The following is an 18,397-nucleotide window of genomic DNA, read 5'->3' on the forward strand; positions in this document are numbered from 1 at the left end:
GTCAGAGTCTGTCTAGCTGTTTTCTACCTATCGTAGTAGGTAGGTGTTTTGTCAGGTCCAATTAGGTACCTAAGTGATTGTATGTAAGTATATTTCCCGGTCTCTTTCGTGGGTCGATGAACGGCTGACTCCAGAGGGGGATCGCTATGCCGTACACTAGGGTCCCCAGCCAGTGGACAGCGTGTGGCGGGGCAGTTCAGTCTGCAAGGTACCTTAAGTAGACTTGGTTAGCTAGGGTACTGTAATAACTGCCGCATTAGAGGTTTCGTATCTTTAGTGGACTTAAGGACCCTTTCATCGTGCCTGTGTTTCTCAGGGCTATTGGTACCTACACTACCACGGACGGAGTACTACACTAGTACCTAACTCCAAGGTCCTCAAACATAAAGCTACCTAGGTACCGTTACACTTTATTTCAGGGCCACATACTTCTTTGACTTACCTAAGCCATTGAATATCCGAATATATCCCTATATACCTCTATTTACTCTCTAAGTTGAGCAAGTCATACCTACTTGCAAGTGTCTGAGTACCTAGGCAAGTGGGCATATACAATGGGTGCTATTCAAATGCTGGAGCCTCAGGGTAAAATCTCTCCTCTCTGCCACCTTGGCTTTTCGGTGAGGTGAGAGGTACACGTCTCAACCTCCTTGATGGACCGATGGACCGTGAGAAGGAGAAGCAGGATGGAAACCAGGTTACAACGCATTTATTTACTAGGAGAGCAGAAAATTCCATTCAATAGCAGAGTGCACAGCAATATCTGACTTCACGTTGGGACTTATGTACTACAAAAGTCTCTCTAAGCACTTTGCAGCACTTTTGCTACGCGACCTTCCCAAACCAGCTGTTACAGCCCATAAAAAAAGATATAATAACCTACCTACATGATATATCTACGAAGTAAGTACGTTAATACAATATTATATTTATATAAATAGATGTAATGGGTAGAGACTTGGCCTGTTCAGCCTTGAAGGAGTGCCAACACTGCCTACCCACTACTACCCATAAGACCTTGGAAGTATGTAGGCGGAGTGAGAGCAGTTTGGTTGTTATACATGTCTGCATGTTGCATCTTTTGCCTCTACCTGTTTCATCTCCCTCCGATCCTCAGCTCGACACGTATATATCATGTGCCACTACGCTACCCACTCCGGACGACGGCGACTGCTATGCAAGGAGAGTGAGTAGGTAGGTACCGTAGTATAGAGCACCTTGGGAGGGAGGGAATTTAGTGCATCATACCGATACACAATACCTATGTGGTTACATGTAGTTTGCGTGGACGGTGAGTGCGTGTACTCTGGCCATCCACAGTAGGCAACCAGAGACAAGCCCATTGGAGGGCCGGGAAAGTCGTTGCGCGAAGCAGGCTTCAGTTGGAACTTGTAGGAATGTTCTATGAACTGTTCTACCTCCGGTGGTGGAGCTACCGGCGGGATGTACGAAGTAGTCAGGTTTCATAATGTCGATGATATAGATCGTTCCAAGACGATTTACGCGCTTATACAAATATGTAGTACCTAGGTACATGAGCAAACACTCACCATGCCGCCCCTCGCCTCGCTGTGAATTTGTCTTTTCGTTTCTGATCTTGGCCTGTCATTTGTCTTGCAACGCAGTGAGTTCCAGAGTAGGTACAAGTTCTTTTTGCAGTGCTGCTTTAGCAAAATGTCTTGAGAAGCTACACCGCACTGCCGATAATATCGAGGCGTGCCTGAGTTGCAGAAGGTCGCCTGGATCAAGGACGACGTCCCGTTCCCTCAACTTCCCTTCCGAATCCCTTCAGAAGCCCTTCCGAAGTAACACGCCAAGGCCGATTCACGCTGGGTTTTTTTCTTGAATTTCAAGTCCTGTCTCTGTCCTGTCCTCTGTCCTGTCGAAGTCGGCTTCTGCAGTCTGGTGCAGCATCCCCCTGTCGTACCCCTGTACTAGCGCAGATCGATCCATGACTGAGCAGTGTTTCAAGTTAAATGCGGCCCACTCCCTTACTCTTTTCACCACTTTTTTAACCACTTTTTTAACCACCTTTTCACCTTTCAACGCCACGCCAGTCCAGTCGGGTCACTTCAAATTACCTGCCTACCGGTACCCTACTCTACACCGCTCACTAGAGTACCTAAGTAAGTTATGATAACAGTTCGTCCACTGCGAGTACGGTAGGTAGGCAGGCTGGCATGTAGGTAGGTGCGTAGCACATACGAGTACTTTGTGGGCATTTTATATGCACAATACATCCATCCATCCATACCTATCTCTTGGTGGTAAGAACGTGTACTTTTGAGAGAGGTATTGTCGGTTGGTTCATCTTGGCATGCAAGCTTTTGCCGCATCTGGCCGCACCCTCTCGACCATCAATTTGGCTGGCTTAAGAGTGTATTACACGAGCACCACCGGCCACGACCTTGCCATCGTAGCGCAGATCCTATACTTAAGTAAAATAACAGACGGCATTATAGCCTAAGGACTTGGGGCAACTTGATCTCGGCACTTGGTATACTTGGTATGAGTGTCCCTGTCGTGCCTTTTTTAGAAACATCACTCACAGCTTACTATGTACACTTTCTACGATATATGATTTGTTGTTCGTGAATGAAATGCGTACTTACGTTGCCGATGGGGATGGGGTTGGGGCGAGCGTGCTCCCAATTCCCCTACCAACTCCATGATACCTAGCGACAATGGGTGATGATGTCGCGCATGGCAGCGCACAACGCCGGCTCCCTGCAGCTGCAACCTCTATCACGATGCCATGGTGCAGTGTAGTACAGGCACTTATATGCTGCTGCTATGTTCTTCTATGTTACGGATGCCCACTCTCGTTGCATGTCAACCCAACGTTACAATCAACTATCTACCCGGTACTAGTACCTAGTCGACTTCGTTCCATCCGACGGCCTCAACACTACCTTGCAGATGTAAGTAGATGGATACAGTACAGATCGTATCCTGCTGCTACCCTGCCAGTCCGTCGAGAGTGAGAACAGTAGCCACGGCGTCCGTCAACCTGCAGGTTCCTTGTCACATGTTGCATCCCCTCATGCCTTATACACATACCTACCTACGTTCTTGAAGTCTTCTCACCTTCCAATTGTCTATATGTGCCTTTCCTTTCATAGATTGTATATCCGACTAGCCACCTCATTCGTATGTATATTCCATCACTTATGAAGGCCGCGTACGTATATATCTCTTGCTATATTACCTACCACATGCGCCCTGAATGGCAGCTTCACTCCACTTCGATAATGTACGGCTACATCATTGGCATGGGCATTGGCATTGGCATTGCGTTGTCCTTCGTATATTGTTATTGCCATGTCGTAGAATAACGTACGGATTGTTCCAATGACACGCGACCCTATCAGCTACTTAATGTAACCCGTCCGTCCGTCTCATTTAAAGCGTCCACATCGGTAATCAGCATGCCATGCTCAGCTACCACGCCAGTCAGCTCTGGTGCCTGGCTGATGAAAAGAGTACAGAGGTTTAACTACATACTTCGTACACTCAGCCGAGCAGGCAGTGGCCATAAGCAAATTTAGAAGCTGTACCCCCTTTCTGTGTGTCCAGCTTATAATCCGGATGATGTTTGCTATGCTAGTTTGTCACCGGCAGCGTGCCAATTCATTTCCGGGTTTCCCGTGATGCGAACTATGACTGCGCTGATCTCGGCCTTTGCCCGTTAGCCGTGATAGCATGAAGAGAGCTTAGCTGCATAGAACCACGAATTCCAAAACAGCATGACGTTGTGTATACCTATTTAGAGATACGTGCGATATATATATAAAGATATAGATTACGTGTGTATGTACTATGAGCACAAGCTCAGGCCGAACGTCGCATCGCATCAGAGTCATTTTTCCCTGACAAGTACCCTACCTATACACATCTCGTACGCGACTGACATCACATAGACCACCAGTTTTCTTACATGTGAGTGAAAAGTCCGACGGCAGGTCTTCTATTCGTAACTTGCTCAATCAGCCAACGATTGAACTTACGTATTAAGCCATATGGTCTTCGTTTATATATATCTAGGACTATGAGATATAGGCCAACATCACTTCAAGTCACAGCATGCAGCCTTTCGGGGCTGGGGCAGAAGGCCTGCCCATGTCCGCGATGGCCTGCAAGCTTATATGTCGGTCTTTACCAGCTCATCTACCACCTGCAAAGGCATGTTTTGCAGCACATACCGCTCTGAGCTTGTAGGCGTGCAATTTCGTACGTTGCTGAGTGGCGGTGAGTCTCGTGCTCAGCGTGTGGCGTTCCATCAATCTCCAGGGTTCCGGACTCACGGTAACGGTAACAGCATGGTGTGGAGGTGGTGCCAAAATTATCGTAAGCGCGTACTTGGGGGAATCGCATCAGCCTCTCGACCTTGTGCGTGAGAACAAGCGGAGATTTGCGTGAAGTTAATTGTGGTACGCTCCGTGGCGCCCTGGTACTATAAACACAGCGAATAGGAATCTGCGCCCACGTCATTGAAGGCTGAGTAGGGTGAGAAGCCATGTTGGGCATGCCGTCCTGAGTATCACATGAAGCTGAAACAATGATTGAAATGCTGTGCGAGCGTTTAAGGCACGGACTCACCTGATGGGCCCCTTGATATACCTACCGGCGTGGTGTCTCAGGTACTTGACCTCGTTATTTTCTCACTGCCTGTCAAACCTACATATACTCTCAAGTGAGCGGGCTAGCAGCAAAGAGAAGTAGTAAAATATCTAACATCGGGCTCGTCGCCCGTCGTCTCTAGTAGCCCAGGATAGATACATACTGTAAAAATAGTTCCGAGGCCTAATGAGCTCTGGAAAAGAAAGGATAATACGGGTGTTGAATGTTAAAATTCACTGGGCTAGGCGGGTTCCTGCTTGACAGCCTTGTGAACGCATTGACCCCTTCTGTTCCTCTTCACATCAGATCTGACGATGGGGGTTCCCGAGGCCACTATAATTCAACCCGGGTTGAATAACAGCAACCCGATACCGATAACCAGTAGGTATTCTAATCATTGCATTCCCTGTACGACTCAGCCGAGCCGTTTCACACGATTAACGAATAAGTAGAACCCGAACCCAACAGGCTACCTAATCACTGCCATACCGTAAGGAGGTATGTACCTATGGCATACCATGATCATGTCACATACCTAATCTGCTCCGCAGAGAGCTACTTGCAAGTCGCCACAGCGTACGAGAGCAGGGGCTCGAAACGATGGCCACGTGGCACCTACCACAGAGTCCTACTGTACGGCATGATAGGCCACAGGGCTAGAATCGTCGACATACGGCGCCACAGCTACACCCGATAGATGAAAGGGCTGATATCAACGGGCATCGATATGAGTATCTAAGTACTACGTAGTTGAGGGGGAGCCTGTTGATATGTGATGCAATGCCGTGCAAACATCCACAGTCCTCCAACTCTAGCATCACGCAGAGCACCGTCATGTCAAACGTCACTTAAGGGCCTCACGCAACGACGTCGATGGCAAATGCGACATGGAATAAAGGCCTGCGCTGACCCAATGTCCAAAGCGCCGTAACTGCGCCGAAGAATACAGCCTTTGGATACTCTAGTCTCCTTCGTTTGTTCGTTTATTTGTTTGTTTGTTTTTAGCTTACGTTTCCACGCCCCGTTCAACGTGATACGATTATCCGCCATCATATACCAGGAAACAACGCTACTCCAACACTTGGCGGATGGTAGTGTCAGTTAAGTTGGCGTGAGAGGAGGGGGCCTGGAGCGGGTTGCCTGAGTACGCTCTCTCACCCACTTTCCGCCTTCTCGCCACAGATATCACAAGTTCATGGAAGAAGCTTTTGGGGACATACAAGCTCAAGCTAAGAATCGACGCGGGTCAATTGTTTCATGAGCCACACTTTACGTCGTAAGCTTATTTATACAGTCAGCAAATGAAGCCAGGTGATGAATCAGATGTTGCGTGTAGAACAAGAGCAAGCCGGGGGTTCTCCCACATTTGTTCACATTGGTTCTATTAGGTAGAAAAGCCGGTGTGGTGAACAGTTGGGCTCCCTCAATTCATATCGTATCCCGTGCGAATCCGGGCATGTCGCTTTGTGTAGGTATGTGTCACCTATGATTTTCGCCCTCTGTCTAAATGACTAAGAAACACAAACATGAAACATGACAATCATCCACGCTTACGTACCTGGGAATTTCCGCACGCAGGGAAGGTACAATACCTACTATTCTCCTCGGCTAGGTAGCCCTGTACTACGTGTCATCATCGACTTCCATATCGCCCGATCTTATCATACATAGGTTACGCAAGCTGTTTGTCCCGATGTATCACAGGCGGAAGCTACCAGATAAGCTTACTGTTTTACAACATTCCCGTGGCTCTTCATCGTACCGGGTGTTGTGGGTCAACTAGCTAGTTCAAGTTGTAACTCGTTGCCTTGCGGACATAGTTTTGATATTCTAGGAAATACAGTATTGTGCTAGTTAACCTTCGAAGGCGTACGTACTATAAGTTATATATTGAAGGAAGGCCAGATGATATTGATTTTACCTGCGGTGTTGCGAGTGGCTTGAGATCTTGAGCCGTCTAGAATACATCAGAAACATCGAACGACTTGCCGGTAATTTCTTGCTATCAATTCACTCCTGGCAGTGAAGTAACACCCTCCAAGCCGCCAAATTAAGGCATATGTTATGTCAAGGAGCTCGCGGCTCCCTTACCATGATCCTGTCCGAAGCAAAAACTTAGCAATTGGCTAGAAAGAGTATATATGAACCGAGCGTATGTGGTGTCAACGGGTAGCAAAGGGAGAGAGTCAAAAGATACGTACTGGAGGACAGCCGGAGTATCTAACCCTGTCTCGGATCGATCAAATTCTAGCTTGTCGACGATCTCAAAGCCCAGTCCTTGATACAGTGATACCCCTACTCGTGTCGCCTCCAGATACGTAGAGAGGCCTTCCTTATCTGCGAGCTCCAGTACGCTAGCCAGCAGTACTGACCCGAGGCCACGCCCATGGTGACTGTGTCGAGTGCATAGATGCGTAAGCACTGGTTTGTATGGGTGTTGTTAGCTTCTGAAGTTTAACGTTGATAGATGCCTTATTGGCAACTGTCTGGGAGCAGGGCATCCACGAAACCTTGAACTAGGCTATACGCGAGAGACATGCAAGGAAAAATTGAATCTCACCCAATTTCTCGCTTGCTTGGTGCTTCTCCTCCATTCTTGTGATTCCATCAAAGAACCCGTGGAAAAGTGCGATATTGGACCCGGCTGGTGGACCTAGATTGCTCGCCTCTTTCCCTGTCCCTTCCGCGCCCTTGCTATGAGTATGGAGGCTGCTACTTGTGCTCACAGGTTGGCCTGCCTCATCGTAAATCGTGAAACCCTCCCTCAAGCCTACCATTTTGGAGGGAGGGTCCCACTTTGCCCACGCGACAATTACTCCATTTGCGTCGTCGACGACTTTGAACTGCTGGACTGCCGCGTCCTGGAAGCGTTGTGCGATGCGCTCTGCTTGCCACTAGGGCTCGCTTGAGTCAGTATGTACTCTGGATGTGAAACGACGCGGGTATCAAGGGATACGAATGCTCCGGAGGTACAGTCGTTGTCGTTGCGGGGGGGATTCTTCGTCGCTACTGAAGGCTAGAGTAAGGGAAAATGACATCAGGGCAACATACCGACCTCATGGGTTCGACCCGACCCCACTAAGTAGTTCATTGGAGTTAACAATATTTGCGTACGGTACGTGGTCTTCAAATAGCGAAGCAGTCGAAGCGGCGGCGAGTGTGGTATGTCAACTCTGATGATGGTCTGCGACTACGAGATATTTTTGCCGGGTGTAGGATAGGACCCCGTAAAACTCACCCAGTATGTGTATTCAGAGTTGGAAAAAGCATCCATATCTAGTCGGTATATAGGTGTCAATGTATGTGTACTATGACTGTAGCCTATGAAATAACTAAACATGGTATGGGGACGGCAAGGGTAAGGAACCAGCAGAAGGTAATTAAGCAGAACGCCTATCCACTTTACCTCATCAAGGCACACATGATGGTTGATGAGACAGTATACACATGACATCTGGATTGGGCACCCAAACACGGGCCAAACCAGACTCATAAAACAAGCATGTCTAGGCAGACCTCGAGATAGATTGATACCTACTCACTGTTGTTAGTTTGGTTAGCCTTTATATCGATTAATGTCATAAAACATAGATCACACCAGGCGTTGCTGTATCCTTTGCTCTCAGCAGCCACATCCCCAAACCCCGATGACTAACAAACTCAGGAATAGACTCAGGTACCTACCAGACATCTGTCATACCTTGCACATCTTGCGGTGTGCATCTAGACATGGTAAAGCCCTGCGGCAGCTTAACTGGGGGTGGAAACGGGAGGCTCATTGTTTGATTTCGTTGCGAGGGTCTGATATACCGAAGTAGAGAATGTAATGAGCGCATGCTAGAAGATGTGATGTTATTATCTCAGTGAACTCACATGGGTGGGATGAGAAGGTAATCAATTGTTAAGTCGCGAACTTCCCTCTCGGACAGCATGGGGTGAGTCACATACAACCTTAGGTAGGTTAGTATTGACGTAGGGCGCGTAGGGCGCGCGAGCGAAACGAAATCTAGATCCACATACTTCGGATGAGTATACCGGACATCACCAGTACTACCACATGCTAATCATTATCGTAGCGATTTATCCAATCTTTACATAGGTATACACATTATCTACACCCATATCTATAGTCTGATAGCCATATCCGTAAGTCGTGAATGTTGTACATGATATGCAGAAACATCCTACACTCTTTAGTTTGAGAGGTATTCTTATGCGCCTTGAGTCATGGATTGACTACCTCCTTGATCTTTGACATTGGCTTCTATTCTAAACCAGTCATCTCCTCCTCCAGATTTGGCTCGTCGGCATAAGTAGTATCGATCGAGTCAACGGCACTGAAAATCTCATACTCTAAACTCGAATATACACGAATCATGGACTTGATAGCCCTAACCACTTGTATGCTGTCACTCTCGATATCTCGAAGAGTGATGATGGCCTCACTAGACCAAGGACCCAGTCTATCGAGTTCCAAATAGGCCTGTGCAAGCCGATATAGTGTTGTCGCGGTAGGCCGAAGGTAACGGCGAGACAACCCTTTCCTACGTGTTTCCAAAGGAAGCGTGGTGCGTATGGCCTCCTTCGCTCGGACTGTTTGCCATCCTGTCCAATTTGGCATCAAGTATTTCTCACACACTGCAAATGCAGCCTTGTACTGTTTCATTTGCACAAGAGACTGCACGTGATAGTTCCAATTCTTGCTATCTATCTCGAAGCCTGCCTCGCGTACCTCCTTGACTAGTTCTTGAAGGGCAAGAGGATTGTTTTCCTTGAACAAGACTTCTTGCATCACACGCAGGCAACCGGATAGAGCATAATGATACTTCGGTGAGATCTTGTTAGCGTAGGGTAAATCCTCTCTGAAATCAGCCGCGCGCGCTTCAGTTCTGGCAATGTCGAAGATGAGGCGCCAAGTTGACTTGACACGGTCATATCGTTGGTCTTGAAGACCCGAGAGCATGACGGCGTTGAGCATACCCAGTGGCAATATACCTTCATTATTGGGACCTTGGAAGACATAACGATAAAGTTCAACGAGCTCGTTGACCTGAACACTATTATTCAGCTGAGCGAAGATGTACATCATCGTACTAAATTGGTACACCTCACGTCCCGATCTAAGTAGCTCCCTCTGTCGAACAGGCTTCGCACTTGAAGGACCTTGGTGTTTGATTTGGGTATTCGAATTGTATCCATAGATGTTGAAAAAAGTGCGTAGCGCGTCACCATACCATTGTGTTTCGCTGCGCTTTCTTCGCTGTTTTGGTGGCAATTTCTTCCATTGTCCTAGAGACTGACTCAGCCGGAAAATGACACCCTCTGTAATGGGAATCTTATGCTCATTCATGAGCAAGCAGAGGCGTCTGGTCATTACCGGCTCTCTAGTTAGGAGAAGAGCGCTCATAACGATCTGGAAATGTGCGGGCGTGACTTCAAACACTTTTTCTTTCAGAGCCACAGTAAGAAGGGTGAGTGCATGGTGCGGCTGCCGACACAGAGCAAGTCCAAGCAGTAACTGTTGGTATGTAAACTGATTGTAAGGAATGTTTTTGTCGGCCATACTGTTAAGAATCCTATTTATGTTTGCAAGATCCCGACGCAGAGCATTATAGTAGAGTAGTTTATTCCACATCAGTGTTGTAGCAATTCCCTTGGTAGAAGCGCGCGTGCAAACGTCTTCGGCTTCCTTGAAGAGATCGTTTTGGCAGTAGGCGTCGACGAGACTGCTCAGCATAGCATCGTTGGTGACGACATTAGAGCTGCGAGCACGGCGGTATAAGTCGACAGTAAATGCTAGGTCGCCTCTTGACCCAGCCATCTGCATCAGAGTCCCATAGCTAAATTTGTCTGGTGTGATTGTCTGACATAAGCGGTCAAAAGTCGTCATTGCGCCGCCATAGTCATCAGCCTGAGCATACGCATTCAACAAAATGTTCCAATCGTATATAGAGGGTTGTATCTTGAACTTGTTCATCATGTCATTAAAGATCCGCTGAGCCTCTTCTGGCTCTGCATTGACAGCGTGTACATGGAGTAAATGCGCAAAAGTATCGCTGCCTTGATCAGCATCAAAAATGTTGATAGTAGGATCATTGCGGAAACGCTCGACGTATTCGGTCCATAATGAATAAACCCGCTCTTTATCACCCCTTGTTGCGTAAAATCCTAGATGTTTCTGATAAGCCCGTCTAGATGGCATACCATGAAACCCATGCCAGTCCTTCCAAAGCATCTCTACACCAGCGTGCATTTTTGCGTACGAATTCCTCATTTGCGTGTAGGCATGGAAGACGCAATGTAGAACAGCGTGGCTAGGGGAGCTGCCGGGCAATTTTCGATAAATGTCGTACACATCGGGGGCGACCTTCCGCCTACCAGTTTTCTCTGCAGATCTCAAAAAATCCTCAAAAGCCAACGGATCCTTCGTAAGTAGTAACAGGGGTATAACGTGCGAATGCTCACACGAGACAAGCGCTCTTCTAACAAGTATTCTCTGCAGGACCTCCAGTGCCTCACGATCGAAATCGTTATTGTGGGAGGCACTCAAACGCTGAGCGACGTACTCTGGAAACATCATTACTTTTTCGGCAATGCCAGGAACAGATGCACAGTGCGTCAGATTAGCGGCAATGCCGTTAAAATCCCATCTCGCAGCCATATCTGGATATCGTTGCCAGACCTTCTCCAAAAAACTGGTTGTGGAAGATCTAAGGGCGGATGCTAACAGCAAATCCAAAGAGTCGATGAGTGCAGTGTTGTCAAGACTAGAAGATTGAAGCCCTTTCTCAAATATTGATAGAGCTTGAGAGAGATTTTGTAGATTGATCTCGGCTGAAACACCAGCCACAAATACCTCGTTGTCCCAACTAGAGAGCTCCAACTTATGAAAGAGTTCAGAAATTTTGCGCGAATCCGATACGCGACCAGTCCTAGAAAGAAATGACAGAACTCTCTGGGAATAAGCTTTTTGAGAGTGCTCGCTCAAGGACGTATAACGACGCCATAAGACATCAACTTCGGCAAAGTTATTCGTCTTCAAGATATGATCAATGGCGATACGCTGGTATTGTTTGTCAGGCGAAGTGGAGGGTTTTGAGTCACTAGGTTCAGCCGATAATGGCCCGCTAGGCTCCGGTACGTCATTCGATATCTCATGGTCGACAGCTGTCGCGCTGTTCGTTCCTCGGGCGGCGGGAGACGAGTGGGATTCAGAATTGTAGAGACGTGGGGAGACGTGTGACGGTCGAGTACGCATTCGTAATCGTTCGGATTGGTCTAGGGAAATTGGGGAAGGGCGGCGCAACAGAGCAGCGGTGCCGGCCGGATATAGAAAGTCGAGAAGAAAAGCAGAAGCATTGAGCGACGAAGTTTCCCCTCGGTCAGACAAGGTAACGCTACTGTCCAGAGTGCCGTGCATCAAGGTTTGCCAGGCCTTGGTGAGCTCAATGTCAGCAGCCCCATGCTGCCAGAAAGCTGTATGCAGCTGTCTTGTAGATCGAAGGGCTGTTCTTGGAGGCGGAACGACTCGACGGCCGCATGGTTCCAAACATGCGGCCGTTTTCTCTAGCATTTGAAGACAACGTTTGGGCGGGCAGGTCCACGTCCTCGACGACAATAACAAAGCTCCGAACGCACGTAGGCGGGGGGGGGGGTGCAATCGACGTAGGATCTAGCTAGAAGGGAGCACGCTTCCAGAGCATCATAACGAGTCGATTTACTTTCTTAATTTGGAAGGTTAACGATGACAACGACCTGCACGTGTGTATCTGAGGTTGGTGGTGTGGGCGTTTTTATTCAGTCTTCCTTTTCCCGAGGTCAGCATTGGCGAGGACTTGATTGCAGAGTAGATTTATCGGACCACTATACGGAGGGAAAAGGTCGAGCCGCCCATCATGTCAAATCGTGACGTCGGGAAGAAGGAGAAAAAAACCATCCATCACTGTATGGAGGCAGTAGCTAGGCTTTGAAGGTGCCTAGGTAGCCTGAGGTATCCACATGTACAGACAAGCTCGGGTTAGGTTCCGTGCACACAAAATACCGACCACAGCAGACCAAGATACCTCGATATGGCTAGCGATACTTTTCCGCTACATGTACTACTTACTTACTTGCCCTGCTGGGGATCTGTGGCTTGATAAGCTCTATCTATCTCCGTGTCACAGCAATCAACCCCACCATCAAATAGCCTTAGAAGTAACATCACATCACCGCCGCCGCATCACCATCGCCCGGGCTACTACACGCTTCGACCCGGCCCTCACAATGGACATCACTAGTTTTGTCGTGTCTGCCCGGAACCAGGCGCTGCTATATGGCGATTATGCCACATACCACAAATTAGTCGTCAAGAAGCTACACACGTTGCGCAAAAAGCTAGGCATCGTCAACAAGAATAGGTCCAAGTTCACCAAGACCGGCCCTGTTTCTCCGGACCAGATCGCAGAAAACCATGCGTACGCTGCACCCAACCTTTTGCTCATTGTGTCATCCCATGCCGTCGCAGAATTGCTCACTATAGACGCCATAGGTTCCTCCATCTTGCTCTGCTCACAGCCGAGAGGACCTGGGCCCATGCGATGCGCCTCAAAGCTGTTCATTCGGCTGATTCCAAGGGAATTACTGGCCGTACACGCTCTCACATAATATCTAGGCTTGACAAAGGTGCCCGTACTGCCGAGCACTTGGTTCAGATCCTCTCTAATACCGATATTACCGCCGCCACCGACGTTGATATTCTGGAAGCGACAGCCTATGCAGCCATGATCAGAGGCGCCGCGCATTTCGAGGGTCAGAAGTGGAACGAATGCATGAAAAGCTACGCGACTTCTCGTATAATATACAGTGCACTAGAGCCGCAAAAAGGCGACATCTTGAAAGACCTCCTATCCGAAACCATCGATCCTTCAATTCGCTATGCTGCGTACCAAAACAAAGTGCCACGGACCTTAGCCATCCCTACCATTGCGCGCAAGGCATTCCCTTCGTCTGATGAAGCTCTCGTGCGTCGGATTCAGAACGTGGCTCCAGATCTCTTGAAGAAGGGCGATCCAGACGTCGCAAAAGGTGCAGCTGATACCCCTAATGCGCCCCACACCATCACATGGAGATCGCGAGGTGTCAAAATTGAGGATGCCTCTATTGCCCTCGCCATAGGATCGACTGAATTAGCTACTTCTCGCTTAGCCGAGAAGCTGGAATCTTCTGATATAGTACTCCCAAAGGAAATGGCAGCAGCTTACGACGAAGTCCTCATAGCGAGCCAGGACGCTGCTGATGCCACGAAGCGTGCTATTGACGAACTAAAGGAGGAGGGCGTGCCACAAAGCGATAGCCGCATACAAAGTCTGCAGATTACCCGCACTGCCGTTAACTACCAGATGATCAGTTGGAGAATTGGCCGCAACCGAGTCCTAAGTGGTGAGCATGATGGCGCACTTCTTGACTCTGCCCCAAATACTACCCGGAAATCAAAGAAAGATGCATCTTCACAGCAAGCGAAGATTGAGCCACCCGGCAGGAAGATAGCTCGCCTAAAGGAAAAAGTCGTGCTCTATGATGCTACCTTGCAAAGTATTGAGTCGATTAAAGAACTTCCCGGCGTAGCCGCTGACGACGGACTTCTTCAGCAACTGGATGCTACTGCAAAGTACTTCCATGCCCTCAAGTAAGTATATCGAAGACTTAAATAATAAATTTTATTCTAACATGACGCTCTCAGGTGCCTCTCCATTGCACGCTCACATTCTCTGGTTGATCAGTCATCCAATGCTCTGGCCCTCATCAAACATGCATACGACCAGTGTCAACAATCTGCCAACTTCTTATCCAAGAATGCCACGTCATCCTCAGATTCTCCTATTCTAAACATTGAGATTCGGCAAACAGATGTCCAATTCCTTCACGACCTTCTGAAAGGTGAGCTGCAAAGGTGCCGTGCGATTGTAGAGATAGACATCCTGAGAGAGAAGGCAAAGTCAGCATATTCACAAGCCAAGATTCCTCTGATAGACAAACTTCGAGAGTATCCGGCGGGCGGCGTAGACCTGGAAAACCTGGTTGACTATCCTCCTCGGGTTCAACCTGTCCCAGTTAAGCCATTGTTTTTCGATGCTGCTTGGAATTACATTGACTATCCCGGAAAGCCATCAATTGCCCCTGTTGAGGTAGAAGAGGAGAGACAGACATCTACCCCCGAGCCAAAGAAGAAAGGGTGGTTTGGCTTTGGAAGATAATAATGTAGACGTGCGTCGGCGTCTTCCACTGCCCGATCCATACAACGGAAGCTCAATGTATTACATGCACCTGTCTGGTATAAGAACTCCCTCAACCTTCATTTGATGTGAAATGTGAAATGTGAAATGTGAAATTGTCTCACTAACGCGTTTTGCGACATGGCATATCTGACGCGGTTCTCACTTCTCCCTTGCTATGTGAACACGACACCTGTTTTCTTAACCGCGCACCTCGAACCGAACTTTGCAATTCGGTTCGTCGATTGTAGCATGTTAGATTCCTTCTCTTCTAGTAGCTCAGAGCTCTTACTGATGGATGACCATGAAGGCAGTCCTAAGCTGGATGATTCCTGGGGTGGCAGGTTATGGAAACGTCCCAGGAGTCTGTCTAAGTCAACAACGAGGAATCGTCAGCGACGAACAGTGCCACTATGTCTCTTTGTCATAGCTTTGATCTGCTTCTGCGCCATGACCCTGGCGCTTGGCCTTGGACTGGGACTTGGCTGGAGGCGCTACGGAACCACACGGGACAAGGCCCCGTTCGACCACAGCTATCCCGATATCCCAGACGACCTTGAAGTGGTCCAACCTGATCAGCTTATCAATACAAGGGAACTATCTCTCGATAATGGGTTCGTCGTGTCGGATCAACCTCAAACGCGCGAATACGTTTTGGACATCACACAGGCGCTGGCGGCTCCTGATGGTTTCCAAAAACCTATGATACTTGCCAACCGACAGAGCCCTGGCCCACTCATTGAGGCGAATACTGGTGATACAAGTGAGTGATACCTAGAGTCTTTTTTTTATTTTCAATCTATGACTTTCTAAGGTGAACGTGGTCATCCAGTTTTCTAGGATCTAGCATTTGACCTATTCCATCCACCCTTAGAGATCCGTAAGTGAACCACCTAGACGTGAATTACTAACCCGTGGTTCTTTGTGTAAGTTCGAGTCCGAGTCAATAATCACATGTCCAATGTGAGCACAGCTATTCACTGGCATGGCATTGACCAGAAAGGAACGACAATGATGGATGGCGTCGTTGGCGTCTCTCAATGCGGTATCCCCCCAGGCCAAAGTTTTACATATGAATTCCGCGTGGACGACCAAAGGGGCACGTTCTGGTGGCATGCTCATTCATCGGTCCAGTATACTGACGGGCTCTACGGACCTCTGGTGAGTTGGTCTCGAGCTATTGCGTAGTTGCTCGACCGAAGAGATATGACTAATAGGAGAGAGCACAGGTAATACACGATCCCAAGGAGTTGGTACCTCAACCCAATGATGAGAAAATCATCTTCCTGAGTGACGTGTATCATGCGTACGGGTCAGCTCTATTATCGAGTTACTTGAACCCGACCTCTAAGTGGGTGCCTTTTGAATCAGGTGTCGAGCCGCTCGCAGATAATATCCTTCTCAATGGACAGAATACGTATGATTGTGCCGTGAAGTCAACGACTTACTCGCCACCACCCCCATATGAACAATCATCGTCCTCTTCCACGTCCCAATCTAGCTGCTCAGGGGGGCACCTTTACACGACGAAAGTCCGCACGGGAGAGAACCTGCGGTTGCGTTTAATCAACTCGTCTTCATTTTTCTCTTACTGGTTCAGCATTGACAACCACATGCTATCCATAGTTGAGCTAGACGGCATAGAAATATCACCCATCGACGCCCGCGGCGTATATTTGAACGTTGGCCAGAGGGCAAGCGTCATCATGACAGCCAACCAAACGGTTGGAAACTACTACATTCGCGCAACTCTACCACAAACGTGTTTCCTACCGTATGCGCCGTACACGAGCGCTGGACTGGCTTCAGCGGGATACGCGGCAAGGGGAATTCTATCGTATGATGATATATCTGTGGATGAGATGCCCATTGGTACCATTGGAAATGTGAGCAATCCGTACGGTATCGAAAATAATGGCGTCAGGGGCGAAGTTTGGGAGGGCTGCGACGATATGCCCTTTGATATGCCTCAGCCTATGCGCGATATACAAGCGTATGAGGTTCCAGAGGAGAATAAGCACTATATTGAGTATATGTTTCGGCAAGCACAGGATGTCAATCGGATATTCATCAATAAGGTATGTACATTGTTGGCAAACCCCTTTGTGAATTTGCAACTCTGAAGCCCAGGGCATCAGTTTTGCCCTTTCTATTTCTTTGCATAATCATCATGATGGATCCAACTCCTTTGCATCAACCGATGCAGTGCTGAATCAAGATAATCTCCCGCTGAAAGATTTCTTTTTTTTCCCCAGTGTTTCCCCAGAGAGAGAACGGCGCTAATATGTACACAATTGTCTCTAGACAGCTTACGCACCGCTCCCTGACAACGCAACGTTATGGAAAGCAGTGGAACAAAAGTTCGTCGCTAGCGAGGCGAACTCGTACAACAGCTGGGACTTCGGGCTGAATCAGCAAGTCTTGCTCGTCCCAGAGGGAGAGAAGGGCGCACAAATAGTCATAAATTCACGGGATGCAATGGAGCATCCGTGGCATTTACAGTTAGTCGACCGCATCTTAGATTCCCTCTCTTCTGTCTATCTTATTTTACCCTTCTGATCTTTTCTGTCTCACCCGTATCCTTTTTCTACCGTACCTAGTAACTAGTTGGTGCTAACATGGATACATAGTGGTATGCTACAATTGTAGTCGCTAGGTAGAATTATCCCTCTTGGATACGCGAATACTAACATCCATGTTTCACCCCAAATTAGGCCACACATTCCAGGTAGTAGGCTGGGGCGCAGGGCTGTTCGGCACAGCTTCGACCTCGTCTGAAAACAATACGACAACGACATGGAATCTAAAGAATCCAATGCGCAGGGACACTGTGACGATCCCTGCTTTTAGCCACATAGTCATACGCTTCAAAGCAGATAACCCAGGTCTCTGGGCACTTCACTGCCAGTTAGTCCACCTGCTGCTCCATTGCTCCCCAACGTATAGTCTTGAATCCTCAATTTATTTGCGTGTTTACTAACGCCAGCGTGTGAACAGCGTTGCATGGCACATGGAGGGTACGTTTCTATATTTCTGCCCTCCTCCAGAAAATGCCCAAAGAGAATGATTAGTGGCGGTGACTAACTCAAATGTGAATATATAGGAGGTATGTTTGTCTCTATAGCCGAGCGCCCAGAGGACCTTGTGAAACTCATCAGTGAGATGGACCCGACTACGCGCACCCTGAGCCAGAGTTTCTGCGGCGCGTAGGGAAAAAGCAGCAGCAGCAGCAGCAGCTAGTAAGGATGTGCGTGTATCGGATCGCTTTGGAGCAATATGTCTGGTTGGATTTACTTTTTGTCTATCTAGCAGGGCTCTTAGTATGTAATAGTGTCCTAAAGCGAATCAATCACTCTATTAAACACGGCATATTCTACCCTATCTGTATGTCGTTTTCTCGTATATTTAGAGAAATGAGCTGGTCGGGTGATTGAATTAAATTATCATCTTTTGGCTACCTAGGATGACGAGGACAGCATGACATGTTCATCGGGCAACGCGTGTCTCTATGTGTTGGCCTTGAT

At 48.2% G+C, this 18,397-nt stretch overlaps 3 protein-coding genes across 3 annotated transcripts; 1 reads left to right on the forward strand and 2 right to left on the reverse strand.

Annotated features, from left to right (window-relative positions):
- Positions 1-6,687: 6,687 nt before the first annotated feature.
- F5B22DRAFT_634797 (uncharacterized protein) lies at positions 6,688-8,399 on the reverse strand (the record flags this gene model as incomplete). The annotated part of the gene is made up of 6 exons (XM_047977038.1): positions 6,688-6,718; positions 6,822-7,041; positions 7,181-7,514; positions 7,672-7,698; positions 7,859-7,896; positions 8,321-8,399. The coding sequence occupies 6 exons, from the start codon at positions 8,397-8,399 to the stop codon at positions 6,688-6,690; spliced, it is 729 nt and encodes a 242-aa protein (XP_047833462.1).
- A 131-nt stretch (positions 8,400-8,530) lies between these two features.
- F5B22DRAFT_573457 (uncharacterized protein) lies at positions 8,531-12,565 on the reverse strand. The gene is made up of 2 exons (XM_047973182.1): positions 8,641-12,565; positions 8,531-8,571 (listed from the first exon to the last, which is right to left on the reverse strand). Exon 1 carries the CDS (start codon positions 12,191-12,193, stop codon positions 8,885-8,887), a length of 3,309 nt encoding a protein of 1,102 aa, XP_047833463.1. The 5' UTR covers positions 12,194-12,565; the 3' UTR covers positions 8,531-8,571; positions 8,641-8,884.
- Positions 12,566-12,885: 320 nt separating this feature from the next.
- On the forward strand, positions 12,886-18,083 carry F5B22DRAFT_634799 (Cupredoxin; the record flags this gene model as incomplete). The annotated part of the gene is made up of 10 exons (XM_047977039.1): positions 12,886-13,076; positions 13,151-14,287; positions 14,342-14,836; positions 15,236-15,636; positions 15,805-16,034; positions 16,103-16,951; positions 17,178-17,378; positions 17,602-17,780; positions 17,871-17,890; positions 17,977-18,083. 10 exons carry the CDS (start codon positions 12,886-12,888, stop codon positions 18,081-18,083), a joined length of 3,810 nt encoding a protein of 1,269 aa, XP_047833464.1.
- Between the last annotated feature and the right edge of the window lie 314 nt (positions 18,084-18,397).

The sequence above is a fragment of the Xylaria bambusicola genome (genome assembly GCF_022495145.1).
Source record: "Xylaria bambusicola strain CBS 139988 unplaced genomic scaffold F5B22scaffold_9, whole genome shotgun sequence".
In the NCBI taxonomy this organism is placed as follows: Eukaryota; Fungi; Ascomycota; class Sordariomycetes; order Xylariales; family Xylariaceae; genus Xylaria; species Xylaria bambusicola.

Bases quoted from the DNA above. Each gene is read 5' to 3' on its own strand.
- F5B22DRAFT_573457 (XM_047973182.1), bottom strand. From the start codon at position 12,193: ATGCTAGAGAAAACGGCCGCATGTTTGGAACCATGCGGCCGTCGAGTC.